General features: G+C 42.1%; 2 protein-coding genes across 2 annotated transcripts; both read right to left on the reverse strand.

Moving 5' to 3' along the window:
- Positions 1-2,804: 2,804 nt before the first annotated feature.
- ndufa12 (NADH:ubiquinone oxidoreductase subunit A12) lies at positions 2,805-3,949 on the reverse strand. The gene is made up of 4 exons (XM_029495423.1): positions 3,843-3,949; positions 3,324-3,409; positions 3,152-3,239; positions 2,805-3,047 (listed from the first exon to the last, which is right to left on the reverse strand). Exons 1-4 carry the CDS (start codon positions 3,929-3,931, stop codon positions 2,867-2,869), a joined length of 444 nt encoding a protein of 147 aa, XP_029351283.1. The 5' UTR covers positions 3,932-3,949; the 3' UTR covers positions 2,805-2,866.
- A 949-nt stretch (positions 3,950-4,898) lies between these two features.
- On the reverse strand, positions 4,899-23,025 carry fgd6 (FYVE, RhoGEF and PH domain containing 6). The gene is made up of 21 exons (XM_029495053.1): positions 22,806-23,025; positions 18,992-21,065; positions 15,477-15,588; positions 13,816-13,883; positions 13,659-13,689; positions 11,542-11,693; positions 10,692-10,848; positions 10,217-10,304; positions 9,848-9,898; positions 9,692-9,750; positions 9,530-9,601; positions 9,243-9,311; positions 9,046-9,129; positions 8,666-8,745; positions 8,451-8,553; positions 7,866-8,009; positions 7,684-7,786; positions 7,301-7,395; positions 7,090-7,218; positions 6,857-7,005; positions 4,899-6,524 (listed from the first exon to the last, which is right to left on the reverse strand). Exons 1-21 carry the CDS (start codon positions 22,813-22,815, stop codon positions 6,482-6,484), a joined length of 3,873 nt encoding a protein of 1,290 aa, XP_029350913.1. The 5' UTR covers positions 22,816-23,025; the 3' UTR covers positions 4,899-6,481.
- Between the last annotated feature and the right edge of the window lie 317 nt (positions 23,026-23,342).

Genomic DNA, 23,342 nt, shown 5'->3' on the forward strand with positions numbered 1-23,342 from the left:
ATGGGCAGGGGAGGAGGGGAGGGGGGTGTCTGAGGGAATGAATGAATGTGGGAGTACTGAGTAAGTGTAGGAGTCTCCTCCCTGAGAGGGGGGGGGGGGGGGGCAGGACAGAGGCTTGGACAGCCTTTCTGGTCTGCAGAGCCAGAATAGCCTGTGGCCGTCTGTGTATCTGTGTGGGGGTCACTGCTGCTTGTTGTCAACCAGCCAACTTAAAGGATAATAAACAGGCATGATTTTATCTCCAATAATAACAAAACTTACAGCTGATAAACAGCATGATGTGAAAAGAGCCGTTGGGACCTTACAAGGTCATTTATTCTGAAAAGCTCTTCTTACTGGTGATGCTCAACGAAACAACAAGAAGAAGTGTGACTGTTCATCTTGATACTGTGACATTTCCCTCACCCACTGGAGGGGGGGGATGCAAATCAGTCTCAAACAGATGCCAAAATATACCGAGGTGAGATCTGTTGCATTTCCTCTCCATGTGTAACCATGGTTACCTGTGATGAAGGGGAACTTTGGAGAGCCTGTTTGATTTCTGTCTTCATTTTTCATTTAAATGAATTAAACTGCTGTGATAAAACGACATCCATCTCTTATCTGGTGTTTCAATGATGAAGGCGGCGTTCGCCCTGAAAAGGGTTCGACCAAAAGAAAGAAGAAAAAGACAAAAAACAAAAAAGGTGCAACACATTCACAAGAAATAAATTTTCAGTGGTGTGATTTGAGAAAAAATAACTAGTATCTAATCATTTAGGATGGACATGTCGAAACAGCTGCAGGCTACAAAATGTTTTGGGTATCTGTGCAGAAACATGAGAGGCATCTAATGAGGTAACGCGGAAAAGTTACAGCTTTTTGCACCCGAGATGGGAAAGTTGTAAATTCACCTCAGCTCTATAAATTTAGCCTCTTATGTCCTCAAACACACGAGAAGTCAACAGAAGTGGGATACTGATAATTTTTTATAGCTGAGACTCTCAGTGGAGAGGCCTCAAAAATAAATACAAGACTGATTTAGAGATAAAAAACAAAGAAGGTGAGTCTGGAAATTCTCATCCAGGATCCGACCTTCTCTGCGAGTCAAATCCTTTTCATGGGAGGAAGTCAGGCATGACTGATGCAGGAGGAGAGGCCCGGGGAGGAGGGGGAGGCCTAGGACAGGCATGTCAAAGAGATGGAGGATGAGGATGAAGAGGGAGACTATAAATACACTCAAGTGACGTGACGGTTGGCAGCAGGGAGGACGGAGAGGGGTCAGAGCAGGAGTTCGTCTTCCTGTTGGCCCGGCTGCCATCGCTGCCAGCTGCCACTGCTGCATCAGCGTTTATGGAGGCAGAGTGACGGATTATCTGCTCCAATTAAAGAGGATGAGTCACACACCGGCTAACAGATAATGTGTGATTCAGACATCACAAACGTGAAACTCAGATTCAGTGTCATCTGAGGTTGTCTGCTGAGTCAGCATCTGGACTCAAGAGGCCGACCCACAAGATGCAATGAAAAGGAACAACGCCCCCTCTTGGATGAGAAACACTGTTACACAGACGGTGTGCGTTTGGGCTTACACAGAGGCGACCTTCCTCCTCCTCCTCCTCTTCCTCCAAACTGCCCCCTCTGGGAAAAATGGATGAAACGGTGAGCCTCCTCATTTATCAGCTGCACCTCTGTGAAACTGGAGAAAGACAAAATCTCACCCACTGAACACTGAAAAATGATCTTTTCAACATCAACAGATGTTTTAACTCCTTGAAGTTAAAATCTGTGCAGATGAGTCATAATTCCAACAGTCCTTTCAGCAGAGGGATGGCAGCTATTAAACAGGGGGATCAGTCATTCTCTTATTATTTAAAAAACTGTGCAACCTTCATAGAGGTCACATTTACTCAAAGCTGTCACTGAGTTTATGTTGAAATTCAAAACAAGCCGTTTCACATTCTGCTCTCTGGAGCTTTCCAGTTTCCACCAAATCTGATTTAACAAAACGTGACTGCTTCAGTCTGATAAAACTCTCAACACACACAATTATCAAAAAATAGAGATAATAAAAATCACAAACCTCTCCGTGTGCGGTTGCTGCAGCTCGAGTTTCTGGACTCGGTCACCAAGACTGTGTTTTACATGCAGTCACTTTCACACAGACACACACACCGGACCGTGAGTGTAAAATGCTGTAGGCTGCAACTTTCCCTCAGATCAGTATAATCCCACAGTGATTAACAGGCAGCAGAGACTCTGCTGTAAACTCAGTGACACTCAGAGCACCACAACAGAACTCAGCATCTGACACACAACTTCATGTGACAAGCTGAGCCTCCAATGTGACTTCACGTTGACTTAACGCTGCCGGATGGTAGTAACACAACAACTGGTCGATTTCCTTCCAGCTGGTTTTCCAACTGGAACTCAGGACTGAAGATTCAGGATACATTTGTGAGTCCCAGAGACAGCTGTGTTGTGTTCCTGCCTGGAGCTGATTAAAGCAGTTCTGATTCTAAATGATTTCGCAGCTTGTGTGTGTGTCACCAGGTTAGACCATTCCGTGTTTCCTGTTCACATTTTTCCTTGAATTTTTGTTTCTTTAATAAAAGTGATTCAATCATATGGGAAGAACCAGATTAGACTGAAATCAGAAAAATCTCATCTGTCAAGTGGAAATAGTCTAGATGTGTTTTTAACCAATTCCCTAAAATTCAACTACATTTGTTATCTTTGGAATGACTGTGGGTTTGATCAGAGATCGAGCAGAGATGAATCAGTTCTCTGCATCCGTCAGAAACAGCTTTGTAAAGACGGCCACGTCCGTGTGGAGATTTTATTAGGACTTTTCGGGAAAAACATAATTTACATGTGAGGTCAGAGTTCACTGAGCTCCAGCTTTGGGTGGAACCCACTCGTGGATCTTCTTGCAGGTGGTGGAGTAGGGCACGTACTGCTGGGGGCTGCCGCTCACGTTGAACTGGTGAACTTCAGCCAGGAACTTCTTGGGCTCCGGCGGATGTGTGGTGGGGGGGTCGTCAGTCATGCAGTGCAGCCAGCGGTGCCTTAAAAAAAAAATAAATAAAAGAGTGATGTCACAGCCCAGACTGTAATTATTACATATTCCAAATACAAAACTATTGTTCTTCTTTATTTCGTCTTTTCAGACCATTCAGCTGGCACCATGCTGCCGTCCACGTCCCACAGTGTTTTCTTCCCGTTCATCTCTGTGGTGTAGATCACCCAGCGGTGACGTCCTGAGTCAAAACACTGATTTTACACAACAGCTCCCACGTTCAGACAAAAACATCACGATCAGTGTTAAAAAACACACGACTCACCGAAGAAGTAGTGCTTCTTGTCTTCGTAGTATTTGTTCCCATATTTATCGGCACCGATCAGAGCTCCTGTCTTCACGTCATTCACCCTGAAAGTTACCGGATGTCTTTATTTACCGTTTTAAGTTTGGCTCACTCCCGCCGAGGCAGTTTTTGGGTCACTGACGGCTCATTTGAGAGTCCAAAACCTCTTTGTTTCACTTCAATCTTCATCCTAAACGCGTTAAGTTTATGAAAATAATCACCATCGACTTTAAATCTGAGGAATTTTGAATGGAGTTTGGTGAAACGTCACCGTGACGGTAAACCGACGAATGTGTCCAAACATAGTAAATGTTTACAGCTAAAATTATAATCTGTAAATAAGAATAAAGTTTATTTACCAGATGGAGAGCTGGGTTAGCACCAACATGCTAAGTTAGCTCTCTCGCTCTCTCTCTTCGTGTTTAATTTTTCATTTAGACTGTTTTTTATGTTTTGACACAAAATGAACAAAAAACAAAGATAATTTATTACACTGACCGGAACAACTGCAGCAGGAAACCTCGGACTCCGCCGTGACCTCCTAACTGTCCCAGAGCCCTTCGAGCGATGTTCAAATACTCCGCCATTTTGAGGCGGAAGACTAACGGCGACGGACGGCACCGAGTCCTAAAGCGGTCCGGGCGGAAAACACACAACGCTTTGGTTCCGTTTCTACATTTTGCTCCGCAGTTGTGGTGCAAATAACCTCAGTTATAAATGTGTTAAATATTACAAACACGGCGGCGAATATTGTTCCTGCTCTTCATAATAATAATAACAATAATGATAATAGTCAAAATCAGAAACCCATAATAATCTATCAAATCAAAAAAATCTACACCAGAAGCCCAAACTAGTTTATTTATATATGAACGCAAAAATAAAAAATGTGCCACATACATTTAGTAATGTTAGCATAGAAATTAAATTCACCTAATATTTTACTTTACTCTTAATAATCTATTTTAGTGTTTGCGTTGACAAAACAGTTTAATTCATTAATTAATCATCCCTACATGTGATGTTCAAATTAACTATGACTATAAACTATAAAAAAAGCATACTATATATAAACTAGACAAGCATTTAACACATAATATTTGGTGGTTAAAATTGATTCTGTTTTACTGTTAACTTTTATTTTTCTGTGAACATCTGCTTCTGGAGGACACTTCAGCAGGGCCGGTGTTTCCCGACACAGATTTTAAATCTTATTTTTCAATAAAAGGTCGGTTTCTGCATCTGTCCCCTGCTCAGAGGACCGGATCTAACAGAGTCCAGTGCTGAGGGACAAACAGGAGAAATGGAGCAGAAACCCACTGACTCACTGTTATCTCTCAGATTTGATCATCGGCTCAAAGAGAACCAGAACATAAGACAGTCACTTGAACTCCCACCTCCCACATACATCAGTCTGCACTCTGCTATTAAATAGAGACAGTGGTTTGTGATTATGTGTACTCTGCTCAGCTCTGCCCTTCACCCTTAAAAATGAAAAGAAAACACAAAACAGGAAACAACTATAGCAAAGGACGTGTGTGTGTATTTATATACATATGCACAAATAAACATCTATTTCATATTTTATTAAAACTGTTGCCTGACAGTTTAAAACATAGTTTATTGGAGACTCTAACTCTGATAGAGTGGATGTTTACAAATGTTAATGTACAATCATGACAGAGCACATGCTTTGTAGTTCCTGAACAGGCTGCTGCAGATTTATCATGAGTCCAAATGTCAAAGACACACAAATGAGCAGCCAAAGAGCTCTAATGGCAACAATATCAGTTTTATTAATCACTAAAAAAAAAGAAAAAAAAAAAAGTAGGTCTTGGGTTTATTTAACGGTGGGATCAGCTCATTCGCCATGATGGAGTAGTGCAAAGTAACCAGGAGAAAAGACAGAATAACTGACTGTTTTTAAAAACTACAAACCCAGAGTACCCTGGCTATAAAGTGAACTGGATGCTTTAATTTGTTTAGAGATGTATTTCACAATGAGAACTTATGTTATTGTGAATTGACCTCAAAACAGGAGATACAAGGCACAAAGTCTGGATGTTTCCCTTTCTTTTGAGCATTTCCTTAGAGATACAGTTCTTGTACACTTTCCACAGTATTTGCTCATAAAAAGCCCCATTTTCTTTAAACTTTTAAAAAATAATGCTTTTGATAGAAACATATTTCCTAACAAACCCTGACTCCCAAAATAAGTGGCAGCATGTGCTTTTCAAACAATAAATCTTCCTATTTTTATAAATATTAGCTCTTGGCCTTGATATATCTATATCTATATATATAGATATAGATATATATATATAAACAGATCAAGGTTGCTCTTTTATGTTCATATACACAGTTCTGCCCAGATAAACCATTTAGAAGATGGCAAAACTACATTTAAACTGTATGAAAAAATATCTACATTATTCATGATATTTCCAGTTTTCTCCAGGATGTTTTTTTTAATCCCATGATTTAAATGTTTGGTGTTTTAAACCTAAAAATAGAAGTAAAATCTCTTAACCAGAGAGATCAATGTAAAAGAAAAGAATATTGACTTCAAGCCTGATTTTCACAGTAAAATCCCACTTTGTTACATCGGACGTCAGCAATACTTTGGATCATGATTCAGATCAAACATCTCCTTGTTTTGAATATTGTTGATGTGTGTGTTTTTAACTGTGGGTAGCCGATATCAACATGCCTGAATGAAGGCTGATAGTTTCTTATATTTTGCGTGACACTAAAGTGACTCCTTCATCCGATTGCTTTTAAAATTCATCCTGAGACTTCTGACTTTCTTGGATTTCCGAGGGTTTTAAATAGCCCCGACAACTGTTTGGTCTCACTTCCACACACATGCTTCTGGACTTGACCTTTGACCCACAGCTGTAGCTCACCGTCAGCTCTGACCTCAGCCGGCGATGCTGAGAATCATCTTTAGAGAGACGGAATCCAGTTCTTTGAGAGAAACGCGGCCTGTTGATCGGCAGTGCGTTTCTGTTCATAGTCAACAGCCCATCCGGAGTCCTTCCTGAGCTGGTGACCCCTGACCTGAGATCAATCGGGGGTCTTAAGTTGTCTTTCAACTGGCTCCAGGGCTGTCATGTGACTTCACTGCTAATAGGTGATTACTGTTCCAGGATCATTGCCTCTTGAAATGCCTCAATCCATCTACAGACACAAAGACAAATACCACTAAATTAGCTCCCAGCGCTGAAACAATGAAACGATGTGTCACAACCTCAACATGATCTAAAGTTAGAATTTTTTATGCTCAGCATTCTGAGCAGAAATCATCTGTCCTTTTTGGTGTTTTTCATTGTTAGTGATGGAGGGTTTGAAAACTGAGTATGTTTGGCTGCACTGTAACAGATGCTCCAGCTTCTCTGTTGTCGTGTTTAGCAGTTCAACCTCTGCGTTATTGTATTATTAAAAAGGACCAGCTGTTACCGTGGCAACTCAACTCAGACTAAAACCTGAAGGATCAACGTGAGGTCAGATACCTTTGTGCGGTGGGGATGTCGTCAGCTTTAAAGATGTAAAACAGCGTGTTTTTGTGGTACAGTTTGAACTGCAGCTTCTGAGCCGGCCCGTTCTTCTCCTCCCTCAGGAAAAAACCCAACAGCGGCTGGCTCTCCAAAGCCGCGACATCCTTCAGGGAGAAGTAAATGGTCAACCAAAAGGGAGAAAAGCCACACAGAGTTTAAATAAACAGAAAATTAAACATCATCAGTACCTCGCTGGCAGCGTAGGTGTACAGGACTTTATTCTTGATGACAAACCACAGCCTCTTCCACTGCTTCTTGTTGCCCTTTGACCTGTTTAAGTAGCCGCTCATGGAAGAGTTCTCTGTGTTGGCAGAAACCTGGAAAAACAGTACAAACCTTCAAACTTCATTGCCACATCAGAATGAAGAGTAAAAGAAAAATATATATTAGTATTCTCACCTCTTTTAGTGCAGCAGGAATCTTCTTCTGTTTTCTAGTGAAGGAAAATGCTCCAGATTTAATAGGAGAGACTGACGTTGAGGCACATCGATCACCTAACAGAAAGGAAATACATCAGAATCCATCAGAGAACAACAATTGCTGCTGAGGATTAAAAAAATCTTTAAGATAAAATTAGTGTGCAACAAATGAAATATGAACATACACAACATAAGCACAGCTTACACCCAGTCACTGTATTATAAAGCTAATATACCACATTACAGAGAAATATCTTACACATCTTCTTTTGGAAACGTAGTTCCAAATGATGGAGCTTAAAGGAACAGAGGAATTAGAGAAACCAGACTTCAGGATCAATACTAAACTTCCTGTCCACTTACTGTTCTCCTGGAGTTTGGCAAAGCAATGATCACACACACGTGCCGGCTGGTTCTTCAAGTACTCCAGGTAGTACTTATTTGCGGAACATGCCTGACAGACCACCTGCCACACACAGACACACACGAGTCAGAGGAGGATGAAACATGTAACATCTCATGCTGGAGGAGTTGTGGTCACAGACCTTTCCACAGGCGCGGCAGTGATGCCTCCTCCACGTCAGGGTGAACTCACAGGTGCAGATCATGCACATGGTGGCCCTCAGGTCTGGGATCCAGATGGGGGCCTTTGAGCCTAATGGGGCCCCGCTGTCAACAACACCCTCAGCCTGATGGCAGAGTGACGAAGAGTCAAGGTGGAGGGATCAAAGATTTACACCAACAGATTAAAGTTGACAAGAAACAGAAGCGTTTTCCGTGCAGAGCTGATTTAGCATGTTGATGTTAGTCCATCTTTCAGCCTTTGTCTGACATTGTTTATAGCTGAGATATATAGGTTGTAGTGGTTGTGAGGGAAAAACCCATTTTCAACTGGCCAGCCAATAAATAGGTTGTAAAAGTTTATGTTTACATCGCTCCTGCTGCTGAAAAAAGTCCTAGAGGAAAAACTGCAGGGACTCTGATCTTTGTCCATAAATATGGGAACTACGGGGACAAGAAGGTGAATTGGTGAATTTTTATACTAATAACTAGAGAATTTAAAAGGTGACTGGATGTGGGTGCTGAGAGAATCAGCTCAGTTCTCTGTATGGTAATATAGAGATCAACACCTCCTCTTGGCTTCGACTTGATATGAAGGTGATTTTCTTCTTTGTGTAGTCATCTATGGCCTTGGCGATGGCCTCCAGCCACTCGTCTCTCTCTGTGGCTGAGCTGTGAATATTAAAAAAACAAACAAACATTAGAACTCTCAGCTGCACCAGAATAAACTGACTATAAATGTTTATAGACCATGAAGTGGGAAATGTTCTGTAGAAGTGCTGACCTGGCAGACAGGATGAAGGAGCGTTCAACACTTTCAATGTTCAGCTCGTTCTGATAGGCCTCCTGACTGGGCTTACTCACCTGGAAAACACACCAATAAATTATTTAAATGTTTCAGGGGAGATGATCAAAACAGCGCCACAAAATGCAGCTTTGGATGGGATAATGTTTTAAAAATGAATTTAAACAAAGACAATACATAAAAAAGCACCAATTATGAAAATGAGGACACAAACAATAAAGAATAAGAATCAAATAATACATACATAAACATACTATATAATACTACATAATACACATTAACATACTGATAGAAAGGGAATGAGAAGATGGAAAGGAGAAAGATTAAAGTAGAAAATGACTTGGCAGTGTGTCTCTCACCTTCATCCCAGCCAGAGAGAGGACGCTGTTGAGTTTATACTGGCCAGACTGGACTGGAGTGGTGTACATGAGTGCATCATTAAACTGGACAAACAAGGAAAAACACAAACCTCCAGGAATGAAAGGAAATACAAGCAAGATAAAAATAAAGGTGAATGTAACAGCTGCTGGAGGTCGTAGACAAGTTTCCTGCTTACCAGAAAAAACATCCGCGGCTGCATTACCTTCCTGGACAGTTTCATCAGAGTTCCCTCCTTCAGAAACACCTGAAATTTGTGAAAATCAAAGTTCAGAGGCTGAACAGAGTTTATAAGTCAAAGAAGTTAAAATCTTGATTCATTGTTTCATTATATTTGTTCAACAGGAGCAAATGAAAGTCAGGAAAAAAAGCCAGCTATGCTGGGATTTGTCAGTGTTTTAACAGATTTTACATGTGTGTGAAAAAAGTATTAATTCTGGTTTTTGGAGGATATTTGTGACTTACTCTGCCTGGCTGGACGATCTCATGGTGACCATTGAGACTGTACTGAATCTGCATCAGCTTCTGAAAGTTATCCTGAAAAACAAGATCGGAAACAACAAGAGACATAAGACTGAAGTAGACCATCACTTTCAGACCTCAGCTTTTAAATGGAGGTGGTCTCACCCCTTGTTTCATAATATCATTTGCGTGGTTGGCCACTTCCTTCACTATACTGAGGGCAGCTGCAGGGAGAGCAGAGGCAGAGTTGGTAGGTTTGTGTTATACAAGTTTTCTCAGCACAATTCCTCCAGGTCACTAACGGGGAGTTTTGGGTCTCACCTTGTGTGTCTTTATAATCCTCTGAGTCCTCTGGAAGGTTCTTCAGATAGTCTGAAGACAGAAGAGATTTGCAGATGATTTGTGTTAATTTCTTTGTTCTCAGTTTGCAGAAACCTCAGTTTCCTTTTAATTTTATCCACTATTGGAAATGTGGTGTCCTGCATGTTTCTGCTTCCATGATTATCCACCAGGTGTCAGCAGAGAACCAGCCCCTGTGGGAAGTAAACACCAAAAGACCCAACCTCGGGCCAAATTCCTCTCACATGCTGCCAATAAAGTGCCATAATCTAATAAACTCTTGAGATTAAGTGTGTAGAGGTTTGTAGAACAGACAGAATGGGGAGTTAATGCATGTCAGGGCGCTGGTACCTGTGAGCAGCAGCTGGTACTGAGGGATTCTCTGCACTGGCTTCAGCAGGTAGTGTTTCAGAGCCAGGCTGGCACATCTTGGACTCATCTGAGACAAAACAAACACATGTTGTTTTCACGGAATGCTGCAAACCCACACAGATACACACATGCACAGACACTGAAGTTTCAAAACAAGTGCTTGGGGAAACAGTAGCAGTTTTTGATGGCTGCTGCTGATAAAGACGACACTGGGCTAGGAAAGAACTGAACTTCACAACAGTCTTTGTTTTTGGTCTTCTGGGGAAGGTTTAAAGGATCGATTATTAGCTCATGATGGAACATAAATGTGATTAGTTTATTAAGTTATTAGTTGTTTGGCAGAAATGACAAAAGGTTAACCAAGTAATACAGTTAACTGGAAGAAAAAACACAAAACAAAACAACGATAAACTAAATAAACATTGATAAAGCACAGGTACACACAGTCCTGTACCTCAAACTCCCGGACAACTGCAGCAAAAGCAGGGTTTTTCCTGCACTGTTCATCTAACAGCGCCACGTTGTTGTCGAACTGACGTATGTAGGTGGAGTACATCTTCAGGTACGGCCCCTTCTGGACAAAAATGTCCGACAGTCTCTGGTGATCGCTCCTGTAACACAAAGTCGCTCAGCCACTGGTTTGGTAAAAACATTCAAATAAATAAATTATGAATCAGCACGAAGAGGATAAATTAATAATGAATGAACTCTTCAGTGAAACATCAGTGATTCATTTAGCATTCATTTTGAAAAAGTTACACAATAAGTTCAGTTGAATTCTAAGAAGTGTCTGGGAAAACATTTCCTTATAATTTCAGTGTCTCTTTCAAGACAAACCCTGATTATAAAAAGCTAGCATATCTTTGCTTTGGATACAACTATTTCAACTTTTCTTTTTTTAATCTGTCCTCAACTGAAAACATGAGATGGTCCTTTAACCAAGAAAGGACAAATTCATTTTGCAACCTAACAGCCTTCCATTCATTCTTGAATCACTGACATGAAAGAGAAAGTAAAAGCACAGTTTTCAGTTTTACCAACTGTCCACATACGTGTATTAGGCCAGTGATTACAGTAGACAATTACTGTAAAATCCAACATCTGACTTTTATTACAGACAGAATAATGAACCACTTTTATTGCCTTGTTAGTGGTTTAGATCATGTGATGAAACTGGGCGTTTGTTTATGACATAACAGTAAGTTATGTGACTGTTTGTACAACTTTCCCATATGACTTCATTCTCAACCTTTGTTTCCAATTTCAGTTCAGCTTTTATCGTGCATGTGTACGTGTGTGCGTACCAGTGTGCCACTCTCTCCTCCAGCTCTCTCTGCAGGTCCCTGTTGAGCTGGTACAGTTGTGGAAGGTAATACAGGATCTGATTGAGGATCCGTTCATCCACCACAGGCTTCCCATTCTGCCGTGTTGCCTTGGCAACAGCATCCCGAAAGTCCTGAAGAGACACACAAGATTAATGCTGTAGTTCCATGACACACACGTACACCCACATGCATGGACACACGCAGCTGTGCAGGGTGGGGTGACGACATGCTGTGTTGCAGCTAAAAAGGAACACCTGGTTGTCACCTCATAAACTGCCCACTTCGCTGCCCCTCCCCCTCTCCTCTGCACGTATTTCATCAAACACAGACACACACACACACGGCTGAGTCAGCGCTCTGGACTGGTCCAGTATGCCAACACATACATCCACCTGGAAGGAAGCAGGGAGGCCACACATCCCAGTGTCCTAACACAGACACACACACACACACACAGGTCAAATGTGCTGTAACATTAACCCTTTGGTGAAGTTCATACTCAAACATACAATACTCAAAAAATAGTTGTCATTTCAAAAAGAGCTTTATAAATATGCTCTGTGTTAACGTCCATTAATGTATTTCTTCAAACAGTGTGTTGCATCACTAGCTGACCATTAATGACCGTTAGACTGTTTTTATGCCCGTTTTATCACAACCTCATATGGTGAAAGCAGAGAGAGAGAGAGAAAATAAAACTGTTAACTATCATACACTTGTGAAGCTTCCGCCTTTTGCCACCTATATTAATCCCATTTTAGTCCATGTCGCAAAGCTCTGACAGGGAAAAGAGAAAACAAGTCCCCTCCAGTCCAGGTAAACTGACAAACTGCCATCCTTTCTAACTGCACATTGATTTGTAAACATTTAAACCGGATGAGGTGAATGATTATCCTAAAGTATTGAGACACAATCGCCAACCCATGCACCCACCAGGATACATATTACCCACACTGTGTGTAAATGCACACGCACACGCACACGCACACACACACACACACACACACACACACACACACACACACACACACACACACACGTGCGCGCCTTGGATAATTCTCTCCGAGGTCGTTTTTGTGGCCTGAGGAAACAGCTGCTGCTCGGCCGGGCCGTCCGCGGACACTGAAAAATGCGATCTGATTCTTGGACAGAGCTCTGCACCTCGCCCTCTCCCTCCCCCCGTCGGCCACGAGACCAAGTTTCTACTAATCCCGTGGTTAGTTTCGCTAAAGTCACGGCCGAGGCAGCCAGACAGGTGGACTCGTTGACCTTTGACCTCTCGGCGTGGGCTGTTTGAACCCTTTCAACTTGGATTCCCCTCAGGACAGAGCCTGTCCTTGGCATATGCAATGTCCATAAACAAACGTACAGGTTCCAGCCAAATGTTGCACCCAACGGAGATAAACAAGGAGAACTGAGAGAAGTCCAACACAAAGCTGAAACGATCAGCTGAATAATCAGTGAATGGATTTACAATTTAGACCCGCTGATTGCTTGATCTAAATCAAATATTTTGAGATTTTAAATCAACCAATTAATCAATAATACAATCTCTCAATAAGCCATGACCACCAATATAAATCCTCCAACAAACAACTGCACATGGTAGTTGTCTTAAAACTACTAAAGATCTAAAGTAATGAAAAGAACTGAATCCATGTGTGACCCAATACAGGCTTTAGTGTTGAACCAAACCATCACTCAGATTCTCAATTACCCATCTCACGGATAAAAAAACATCCAAAACAACAAACCGCACACAAATCCAGTGTTTCTTCTAATGGAACCGATCAAAGTGGCAGGTCTACCTGCCCACACTGAAACCAGACACCCTCCAACGCAGCAACATTAAAAGCTTCAGCTGTGGAATAACTGCATTATTCAGTTTTATACAGACTGTTGAGTCAGCCGAGAGTTCATTCATTCGTGTCCATCCTGAGAAAAAAAAAAAGCTTTGATCACGACTCAAACCCCTCACGGTAGGAGTGCTTGCACGGGTGATGAAACATGATGTTTGGCTCATTTCTGGTCCACAAATGCTGAATCAGCGCCCATGAAACTGTTAGACAAAAGTCTGGAGTAAATAAGACACTTACTATGTGGAGAAGCTTCAGGACGTCCACAAACCTGATAAAAGAGAAGTAATCAGTTTGACAACGATAGCTTAGATTACAAAAGAGCTTGTTTTTGTGTTTTTTTTTCCAATCACAGATGCTTTGTTAAGAATTCCTGCTTCATTGTTAAACCACTCACACTTTCTCCGAGCTCATAATCTCCTGGGCGATGTGCACCACCTTCTTCCTCTTCATCTCATCCTCTTGCTGAAAGAGCAAAAACACAAAGTCAGACAACGCCTCTGAGGAACAAACCTAAACTGCCAAAACAAACTGTTGTTCACTCACAGGATCACTGCAAATCACCATGATCACTGCACTGATCCTGCTCCAGTGTTTAAAACCATCAGGTCTGAGTTTACAGCCTCCAAAACAACAGCTCAACTGGGCCTCAAAGTAGAGCAGCAACCTCTCTCTCTCCTCCTCCTCCTCTTCCCTGTGTCTCTCCGATGGAGTGTGATGTTGAATGGTAATGGGGGAGTCGCTCACTGACTTAATTTGGACAGCGGCCTTGGCCCCCACTTGACTGAAATGTCCTACTGGTCCTATCGGAGCCTGGATTTGTGATACCCTGGAGCTTTGAGGGCCATCAGACACAGGTGCTGACAGTATCATGGAGAGGGTCACACAGGACGAAGGGAAGAAAAAATAAGTGCTATTCCTGAACCTGCAACCCTTCTGTGTTTGCTCACCAAGCCTCCCCTCCCCTTTCAGTGCGCGCGCACACACACACACACACACACTTCTGGAAAGAAGTGACAGGCAGCATGTGTGCAGTGACAGTTTAGTCACCGGCAGTGATATGAGTCGTCCATTGTGATCCCTGAGCACTCAGACACTTTTATATGCTGACATAATGTTTGAAAGAGTCTCCGAGTCTTTTTCCGTTGAAGTTTCTCTGGCAATCTGCTCACTTAGAGCCTTGTAATAAGTCTGCAGCATTTTCCACGTCTCCAGTGTGAATGAAAGCAGTCACACTGAGGCAGAGCTATCCAGTAAGAGCAGTGGGGAACCAGCTTCAAGATAAACCAGACTATTGTGAGACAATTAAAAAGAAGGAAAAACATTTCAGTTTAACAGTATTGTTGATTTTTTTTATGTCTTCTCATTCTTGTAACATACTCAACATTTCAACCTCTGCAGGAAAGATAATGTATGGCTTTCCAATCAATCTGAAGAGATTAAAAAGAACTACTGACTGCAGTCATTTAACGTTTGCTAGTATAACAAGCTACACTGCTGCTTTGCTTTCTGAAAGTTCTTCTGCTTGTAAACAATCTGAACTGTTGGAACAGTCAAGATGGGACTTTGTCATAACACCTATAAACACGGAAGAATCTGATTTACAGCATGGTACTTTGCTCAGGTTAAAAAGTGAATTAGTTATAAAATTGACATCAGAGTTACAGCTGATACTGAGTGAGAGTATTATGATTATTATTATTGATGATTATTACAATGATATAGGATATAGGATTTTCTGCCTTTACGTGTTTTGTATATTTTCATAAGTTAACTGTTGGTCAGCCAAACCTCAGGATTTTTGTCGTTTTAAAAACAAAACAAAGTTGTCCAGAAATGTGCATAAAAATACAAGAATAAAATTGGATTTGATGTTGTTAAAACTGTAGTGGTAGAAAATCAGTGATGTCATGTAATAAATCTTTATTTTTTTTTTACACAATGCCAAACATAAAAATTATCCATTGACAGCTTCAATTTCCATGATGCCTTTATGACTTTACAGTCAGACAGTAGGCTGCTGTGTGTTGCCCGGACATTACAGAGGGAGGCAATTACCTGTCTGTCTGCCTCGTCCAGGTGCTCCTTGCTGGAGGTGGAGCTGTTGTCCTCTTCATCTGAACTGTGGATCTCCTCCTCCTCAGAGTGGACGTCCTGCCTCAGCCAGCCGCTGCAGGCCGAAACGCAGAGACCACACATTTAGCACAAGGCAGAGACAATCCGGCACAGGACTACAGACTTTAAGGGACAGGCTTTTCTTTAGGGGAAATTGTTTGGGTGTGTGAATGAGACCCAGGGCAGGGCTGGAGACAAAGACAAACCCTCCTTGGATAAATAAAGATTAAAGACTGTGTCATGTAAAGGTTTGTGCAACAGGAGGGAGAATTTGAACAATCAGAAGTCGGTATGAAACCAAAAGTCAATGCAGGACTTTGATTACACTGCAACAATAAGAATAAGTTAAATATTTTCACTAAAGACTCCTGTTGAAAATCCCCTTTTATGAAGATAAAACACTGACATAAAACAAACACAAACCAAACTCTCGCCACAGAAAATGAAGCCAGAACTATGATTGAATCAAGAAACAAAAGAAAAACAGCAGAGGCGGGACAGAGTTTATAGAGCTGCCATAGAGTTTATAGAGAAAACTAGTGAAGAATTTGTCATCACCCATTAAGAGATTCTATGGATAATTTCTATTTGAATACAGTTTGTTGAATGGACCAGAGGTGACTTTAATGAACGAAACATTTCCAATGTGAACAATAATAAAATAACCATGAGTACTTTATTATTATTATTATTATTATTATTGTCACATTATTAACTCAGCATTGTCATATACTATGCTGAATAGTTTGGTTGCTCAACCAACAATTAATCAAAAAAATCAAATGTTTTCATCATGATTAAATGTTTCATTTGTCAGTGAATGAATGTAACAGTAATGAATGGGTTTTAAACTTTCTACAACTAGCTGATATTCTGGAGACTAAACAAAGGAATCAATTACATCAGTGTATGTATGTGTACATACATCATGTATCAATATCAGCAATGCTGATATTATTATTTGTACTCATTTGACTATAAATCCTGCTGCCGGAGGGAAGACACCACGCAGGCTCGGCTCATCCCACAAACACTGTTGTTTTCCAGGTTGGTGCAAGCAGCAACATGAGCTTGTGTGTCACTAATGTTTTGATCTAGCTGATAGTCTTCTCCATCGAATTAAGCTGTCTGAATTTGAAAACCGATTTCCTCTTCCTTCTTGCCTATGTCCTTTCCTGCACAGAGGGATCTGGACGCTCCACTTTGTCAGGGAAGCCAATGGCTTGGAATAAATATTAGCCAGGAAAGACAATGGAACTCCAACAATTTTCCCATTTCCTCTTCTCTCTCATCAGCAATTGCCTCCTCTCCTCACTTCCCTGTTTTTTTTTTCTGCAAGCCTCTTGGCAGTTCCTTTTGCCTAAAATCTGAATTAATGCTCGCTCTTCCCCTCCTTTTTCGGAACTTCTTCCTCCCTCAGCTTTCTCTTTAGTTGAGCATTCCAGCACGCTGGGTCCAGCACAGAGCGCCACTTGTTTACAGCCTGAGGCTACTTACATAAACTTAACAGACTCAGATGCCTGGGAAACACTACAGATTCACTCAGGCTTTTCTTGCACACAAACCCTCCGAACCACTCAACATACCGGACAGAATTAGGAAGCGGGGCTGATATGAATAGTTTTAATGGCCGATTTCATATTGGTGTACCTCAGCGTCACCTACCATGACCTTTACCTCGTCATCTGTACGTTTGACAGGGAGACAGGAATCATGCCATTTATTATTCAGCAGCTCGCCATCACGAAAGTCTCAACCAAAGCGGTGACTCAAAGGCATTTTAAGGCCATGAATGCCACCAGATTGGATCAGTGATTGGACTGCCAGTGTCCCTCGACTGTTAAATTAGCACTAATTAATGAAAAACAATGTTGGACCAAAGAGTCTCACAGTCATTTAACTACTAACGGTCACTTGCTGAACAAAATGTCAAACTTTTATCAAACTTAAAGATGCAATAACCAACATTACTATATTACCAATGGATCAAAGTAACATGTAATGTGAATGGGATTAGCTGAGGTGACAAACACACAGAACGACTCGACCCTGCAGCTCCTTGTTTTGGTTTTGTGGCCTGCAGCCAACTTGTTTTAGTCCACTCTTACTCTTCTTCTGTAGCGACGCTTCAAGACGACAACATCTCCCATGAAAAAGAGTGGAAATACGTCACAGAGTTTGGTTATGGTTTGCTTTGCTGCCAAAAAATGTAAATAAAGAAACAAACAGTGAAAGAAATAATTTCATGCTGCCTTACGTTGATTTCCTGTTTTTCAGATTCAATGAAGAAAAGAAGCTCTTTGAAGACATCAATTTGGATATTTCTCAGGACTTTTTTCATATTTTATAGCTTACACAATCAGTTAATTTGAAAAAAAAAAAAAAAAAAAAAATCTATCTTTAATCTATTTTTATCTGCTGTGATGTTCTATACACAATGGAATTTATTGTGATTGAACCTGTAAAAAAAAAAAAATTTAAAATAAGAAAATAAAGAGTGTAAAATGTATTCATCCAGCTGCTGATCTTCCCACAATAAATCATCTCCACTTTTGTTACTGTGAAACATTCTACTTATCCCTGTCTTCTCACTTTATCTCTTCTGTTGATTTATTTATGATGAAAACAAAACTCCCTTCATATTTTCTCAAAAAGACACAATAGAAAAGTGGAGGGATGAGGTTAGGATGAGGCTAAACACAGCATGAGTGTGTGCAGGCTGAGGAGGAGGAGGAGGCTGGTGGTTGTTGAAGGTTTATTTTCCCTGTTCTAGAGAGCTGTGTGGCGTTTCTGCGATTCTAAGACATTTCCTGCCGTGGCCACTGAAAATAACCCACAGGAAAACAGGCTGACCTGCTGCACATCAATGCACTATTCAAATTCAATTCCACTGGCTCAAAGGCTGACTTTCAAAATCTTGTAAATATAAAACACGCTCGTTCCACCTGTGCAACTCACCTGCAATCAGAGCGGGACAGTAGGTCTGGATCTTGGCCTATCTTAACTGGAACATTTAATCGATAGAAGCTGTTAAATAGATGTGTTTTCAGTAACAGGAAGAGATTATTCTGACTCACTCAACGAATCATCTTTAAATATGACACCTGCTGCATCTCCTTCAAAAGATTTTTACAGAAATGCTGAGCTCATATCTGAAGTTTCCAGATTCTGTTTTGTGATGATTTGTTGCTGTTTTTATGATTTTAATATCTTTGAATTTCTGATTGACAGAAAAATAAAAACTATTTGGACATTTTAGAGATTAAAACATTTGCTGATAACTCCTAAAAAATAAAATGAGAGGGGGTTTTTATGACAAGTTTCCAAATTTGAATGGCTTGTGTCACCTGCTGCATGTCATCCCACTCTCTTCTAATTGTCTTTATCTTTCCTGTAACCTCTGTGATAATCATTTGTTGTTGCCTTTGAAAAGACATTTAAAAGCTTCACTACTGTACCTCTCATATTCATGGTCTTGGCATCTCTGATACGGATCCTGCACTTCATAGATGTCGGCTGCATCGGGGTCGTTTGGCCACCCCAGCCTCGCACTGTGAAACGGCAGGTTCATGTACTCGGGGATCTCCTCGTAAAGAGGAACGTTCTCATACTCCACCGATCCCTCTCCACCTTCTCCACAAAAATCTGCCTCCCCTATGCAGCTATTGGGCCGCCCCAGGCTTCTTTCCCCCCGGTTTGAGTCCACACTGGTACAGTCCAGGGACTGCCCTCCCTTGGCAAGCAGCTTTGGCAGCATCTTGACAGACAGCCTGAGCTCCAAAAGCTTCCGGAAAGAGAGGCCCCTCTTTTGAGAGTTGGCCCGGGTTGCCAGGTCTGCTGCAGAGAAGGACTGCGCCCTCTGCTTGCCCCCGAGCGCTGGAGCTCGGCTCTTTGGTGGCACGCTGCTCCGGGTGGGCATCTGCCGGCTGAAGAAGGTCACGCAGGGTCGAGTGAAGCGCCAGGCTGTTTTTTCCTGGGGGGGTGCGGGCAGCTCCCTCATCGGGGTGTTGGCGTGTGGAGGTGCTGGTGGGCAGATGGAGGGAGGAGGGGGTGCCGGCAAGCTGTGTCTTTGGGGTTTTCTAGGTGGCGCCCTGGGTGATGGCTGATCCTCTGCAGAGAAAGCTTTCCTGGAGTTAGCCAGGGGAGGGTGGCAGCCCAGTTTGATCTGCTTGGGGAGGCTGTGAGTGATCGGGTACCGCTCAAAGTCACCGTACCCGTCCTCTTCATCCTCCTCCACCCGGTGCTGCTCCCCCTCCTTTTTGTGGCTCATTGACTCAGGTTCTGAGAGCAGATCTAAGGAGTGGGAGGTGTTTTTGTTGAGTGAGTGGGGTCTGTACACTGTTCTATGGAGGCGAGGCGAGAGTGAGGTCTGTCGAGGAGGAGGAACAGGCGCGCCTGCCTCTTCATCTCCGACACATGAGTCTTTTTGGGGTTGAGAGTCGTCACTTGTGTCCTGTTTGAGCTCCTCACCATCTGAGCTGAAAGACAGAGCTGCCAGACTCAGTCTTCCCTCAGCCTCTCGCACCTCGCTGTGTCGTTTTTGTTCCTCCCCCACCAGATCCTGGGCACCGCCCTCCACGCCATCCTGTCGTACCAGGCCTGGCTTTTTAAGTTTTCGTGGTTGAGGGACTGGGAGGGGCTTACTTGGGGCAGCAGGGACCTGTAGATCAGGATGTAACCTAGTAGGCGAGGCTTTGTTATCAGGCTCGCTGTACTCTACATGTAAGGATTCAGCAGGAAACTCATGAGGAGTGACACTTGAGAAGACAATGATGCTGCCTGCAACATCACAGGCTGGCGTAGAGTCTGTTAAATGTGTGATTTGATCCTCAGTGTGTACAACAGCTTTTGAAACATCAGGTTTGACCGTCTCCTGATGCCTGACAGCCTGTGCATCTTTCCCCCTCTGCTCCTCTTTGTTTATCAACCCCCTGTCCAGGTGTCTCTGTCTTTGAGGTTTATCCCTGGGCTTTTTGCTGATTCCTCCACCTTCACCCTTCTCCAAAGGTACTCCCTCCTCGCGGTTGTCTGCTTTCTCATGTGACCTTGTCCCTTCAAACCCCTCTGTAGAAATCCCATTCTGCAGCAGATCTTTGTGCAAATCGCTCCCAATCTCAGTAACACTTCCATTTTCCAAGTGCTGGCACTGGGAGCAGTCCCGGAGCCCACAGGAGCAGGTGGGAATAATGTAGTCCGATTCGCGCTTGCTAGACTCTGATAAAATCCCATTTTTGGAGTTGAGAAGTGAGAGGCTGTCGTCCAAAGCTTCCTGCTGTTCCTGAGATAGAATCTGGGGTTTGCTTGGTTTGGGTGGAGGGGGTGAAACAGGCGGAGAGGAGGCTGCAGATTTGGTAATGCATGGTTTAGGGGCAACAGCCGGTTTTGTCCTCTTGAGGGTGGAAGGGGAAGGTTGGGAGACAACTGAAGATGAAGACTGGGTGAGCAGGCCCGGCTTGGGGGCAATGGGTGGGGGAGAGGGCTTGGTGTTAGCAGGGAGTTTAGGTTTGGGAGCTAACGGAGGTTTCTTCACACCTGCATGCAGAGAAAGGGGAGGAAATTTACAGAAACATTACTGACTCAAACTTCCTTTAAAAATGAATCATATAGCACATAAAGTATGTTTCACACATCCCTCCTTTAATAGAGACACAGACAGCTGCAAACTGTGGTTAACACAGGGGGTCAGAAGGTCACTCTTAGGGTCAGAGGGGAAGAAGTGAGGGCTGGACTAATGTGTGAAATAAATCCAGATCAGAATAAAGTTGTTGGTCTCAAAATCCTTGTTAAATCCAGTTTAATAAAAGTCTTGTTGCTCATCTTTTCTGATCTGCTTCTCTGAATTAGACTAATTAACTACTGATTAATCTGTGTTCAACAAAAACTGGATTATTCCATTTATATTCACAACTGAATTCATGTTGTTAAAGGAGCTTGGTACGACTGGCATTTCTCTACCTCTTCTAACAGATTAAATGACTGTTTTTATTCTGTGTTCTCTTCTTGATGACACTTCTCACTCCTTTTCTTCCAGTTTGGATCAGTTACACTGAGCTCACTTCAACTGGACGAGACAATGAGCGTCTCGCTGGCATCAATCTGGTTAAATAAAGTTGTAAAGAAGAAGAAGAGAAAAAAAATGGGTCTCTACACTAATAAAAAGCTGTGAACTGACACTGTAGGCCATATTTTCCGCTGAAACTCTTATCCGGCCGACACCACGAGAAGTGGAGTCATCGAGCGGATGTTTCCGAAAAGGCCAACAACCAAAAAACCGCTCTGCCCCCGAAACACGCTGCTCTGCTGCAGACAGCGCCTCGCTCCAAACTCCGTTTAGAAATCACCAAATTTAGTGTATTTCTGCTTATAAACAAATACCCGTACGTGATGCGACAGCCAGAATCCAGTAAATCAATCTACGAGGCCCGCTTTTCAATTCGGCATGAGTTTTATATCAGAAATATTCACCTTTAATAAGTATTCACCCAAAAATGTGGAGTCAAATCCATCGAAGATAGCGGCGGTGAGCTGCAGGAGTGGATTCATAACTTTATCTTACTCTTGTTGTTGTTTAATAAGCCGACTTTGTCAATACATGCTAACGACATGTGTCCTCTGGTATTTCGACGTAGCAGCAACAGAGCAAACATTAAAACATTTGGACTTTTGGGAGGAATTTGGCCTTACGTTTTCCGCCAGGTTATTTGGAAAAGAAACCGCTCATGTCGTGGAAAAAAAAAAGAATAACAATAAAACTATATGGCTCACATCCTGTTTGGTGGAGTCAACGAGTAGGATCGCATGAAGTCAAAAAACTAACTTTAACATCTTTATATCGTTGCAGCTCACGATCGAGTCCGAGTTTCTGCATCAACAGCAGGACAGATGTTTTAAGACAAAGGATTTAACCCCCTCCAGTTGCAAACTGTGGCCGTAACAACAGACGGAAAAGGGGCATTTTTTTGGTTTGTTTTTGTTAGAGATATGTGACGGCGTTTTCTTTTTTAATAGAAAGCACCAAAAAACTGAGGCTGAGTCCTGTTTTCTATCTTTCGGAAAGCTGTGATTAAGAAAAACTGTAATTAACTGCGGCTGCGTAAAAATAGAGTGGATGCTATCGACCGTTACAGCGCTCAAATCGGAGAGCTTTGTTTTTATTGTCGTTTTCTGTTTAAAAAGAATTAGAAAAAAATACTTGTGTTTGGTTTTTAATTTAGAAAACCAACATCCATTTTGGTCACGTTAACTTAACGTAGCTGCCCCAGCGAAACAAACCTGTGCTCATGACTCCCGACTTGCTCCTTTCTCCATGAGTAAAATTTACTTTCAATGGAATTGCGAGAAAATCTGCGTTTGTCCCCTCTTCGACACCATTGTCAGTTTGGAAGCAGCTCCAGAGAGAAAACACAAAGATCCATCGTTGTGGTTCCTTATCTGTCCAGCGGATGCAGGAATAAAGTTTTAACGCCTGTTACTTTTTTCATTTTTCCCGAAGTTTTTTTTTTTTTTTTTTTGGCCACGGTGCTTTTCCCAGCGGCGTCCAGTCCGAGGTAACCAAACACATTTCCGGCGGTGCGTTTCAAAATAAAAGCATTTCCGTTCTCATCAGGGATAGAAAGTTGTTTTTTTTCATCAAAATCTGACAGAATTGGCATCTGGGATTGCACATAAAAAAAGACAAATAAACAAAATCAAAAATCTTTATCTCACCAAAATAGCCAATAAATTTCTTAGAATCGTACAATGATTTGTCGGTCAACCTCTAGATTTATAAATATAATCTATAATATTACAAAACAATGAATATTTGTT

Source organism: Echeneis naucrates, chromosome 23 (genome assembly GCF_900963305.1).
Source record: "Echeneis naucrates chromosome 23, fEcheNa1.1, whole genome shotgun sequence".
Lineage (NCBI taxonomy): Eukaryota > Metazoa > Chordata > Actinopteri > Carangiformes > Echeneidae > Echeneis > Echeneis naucrates.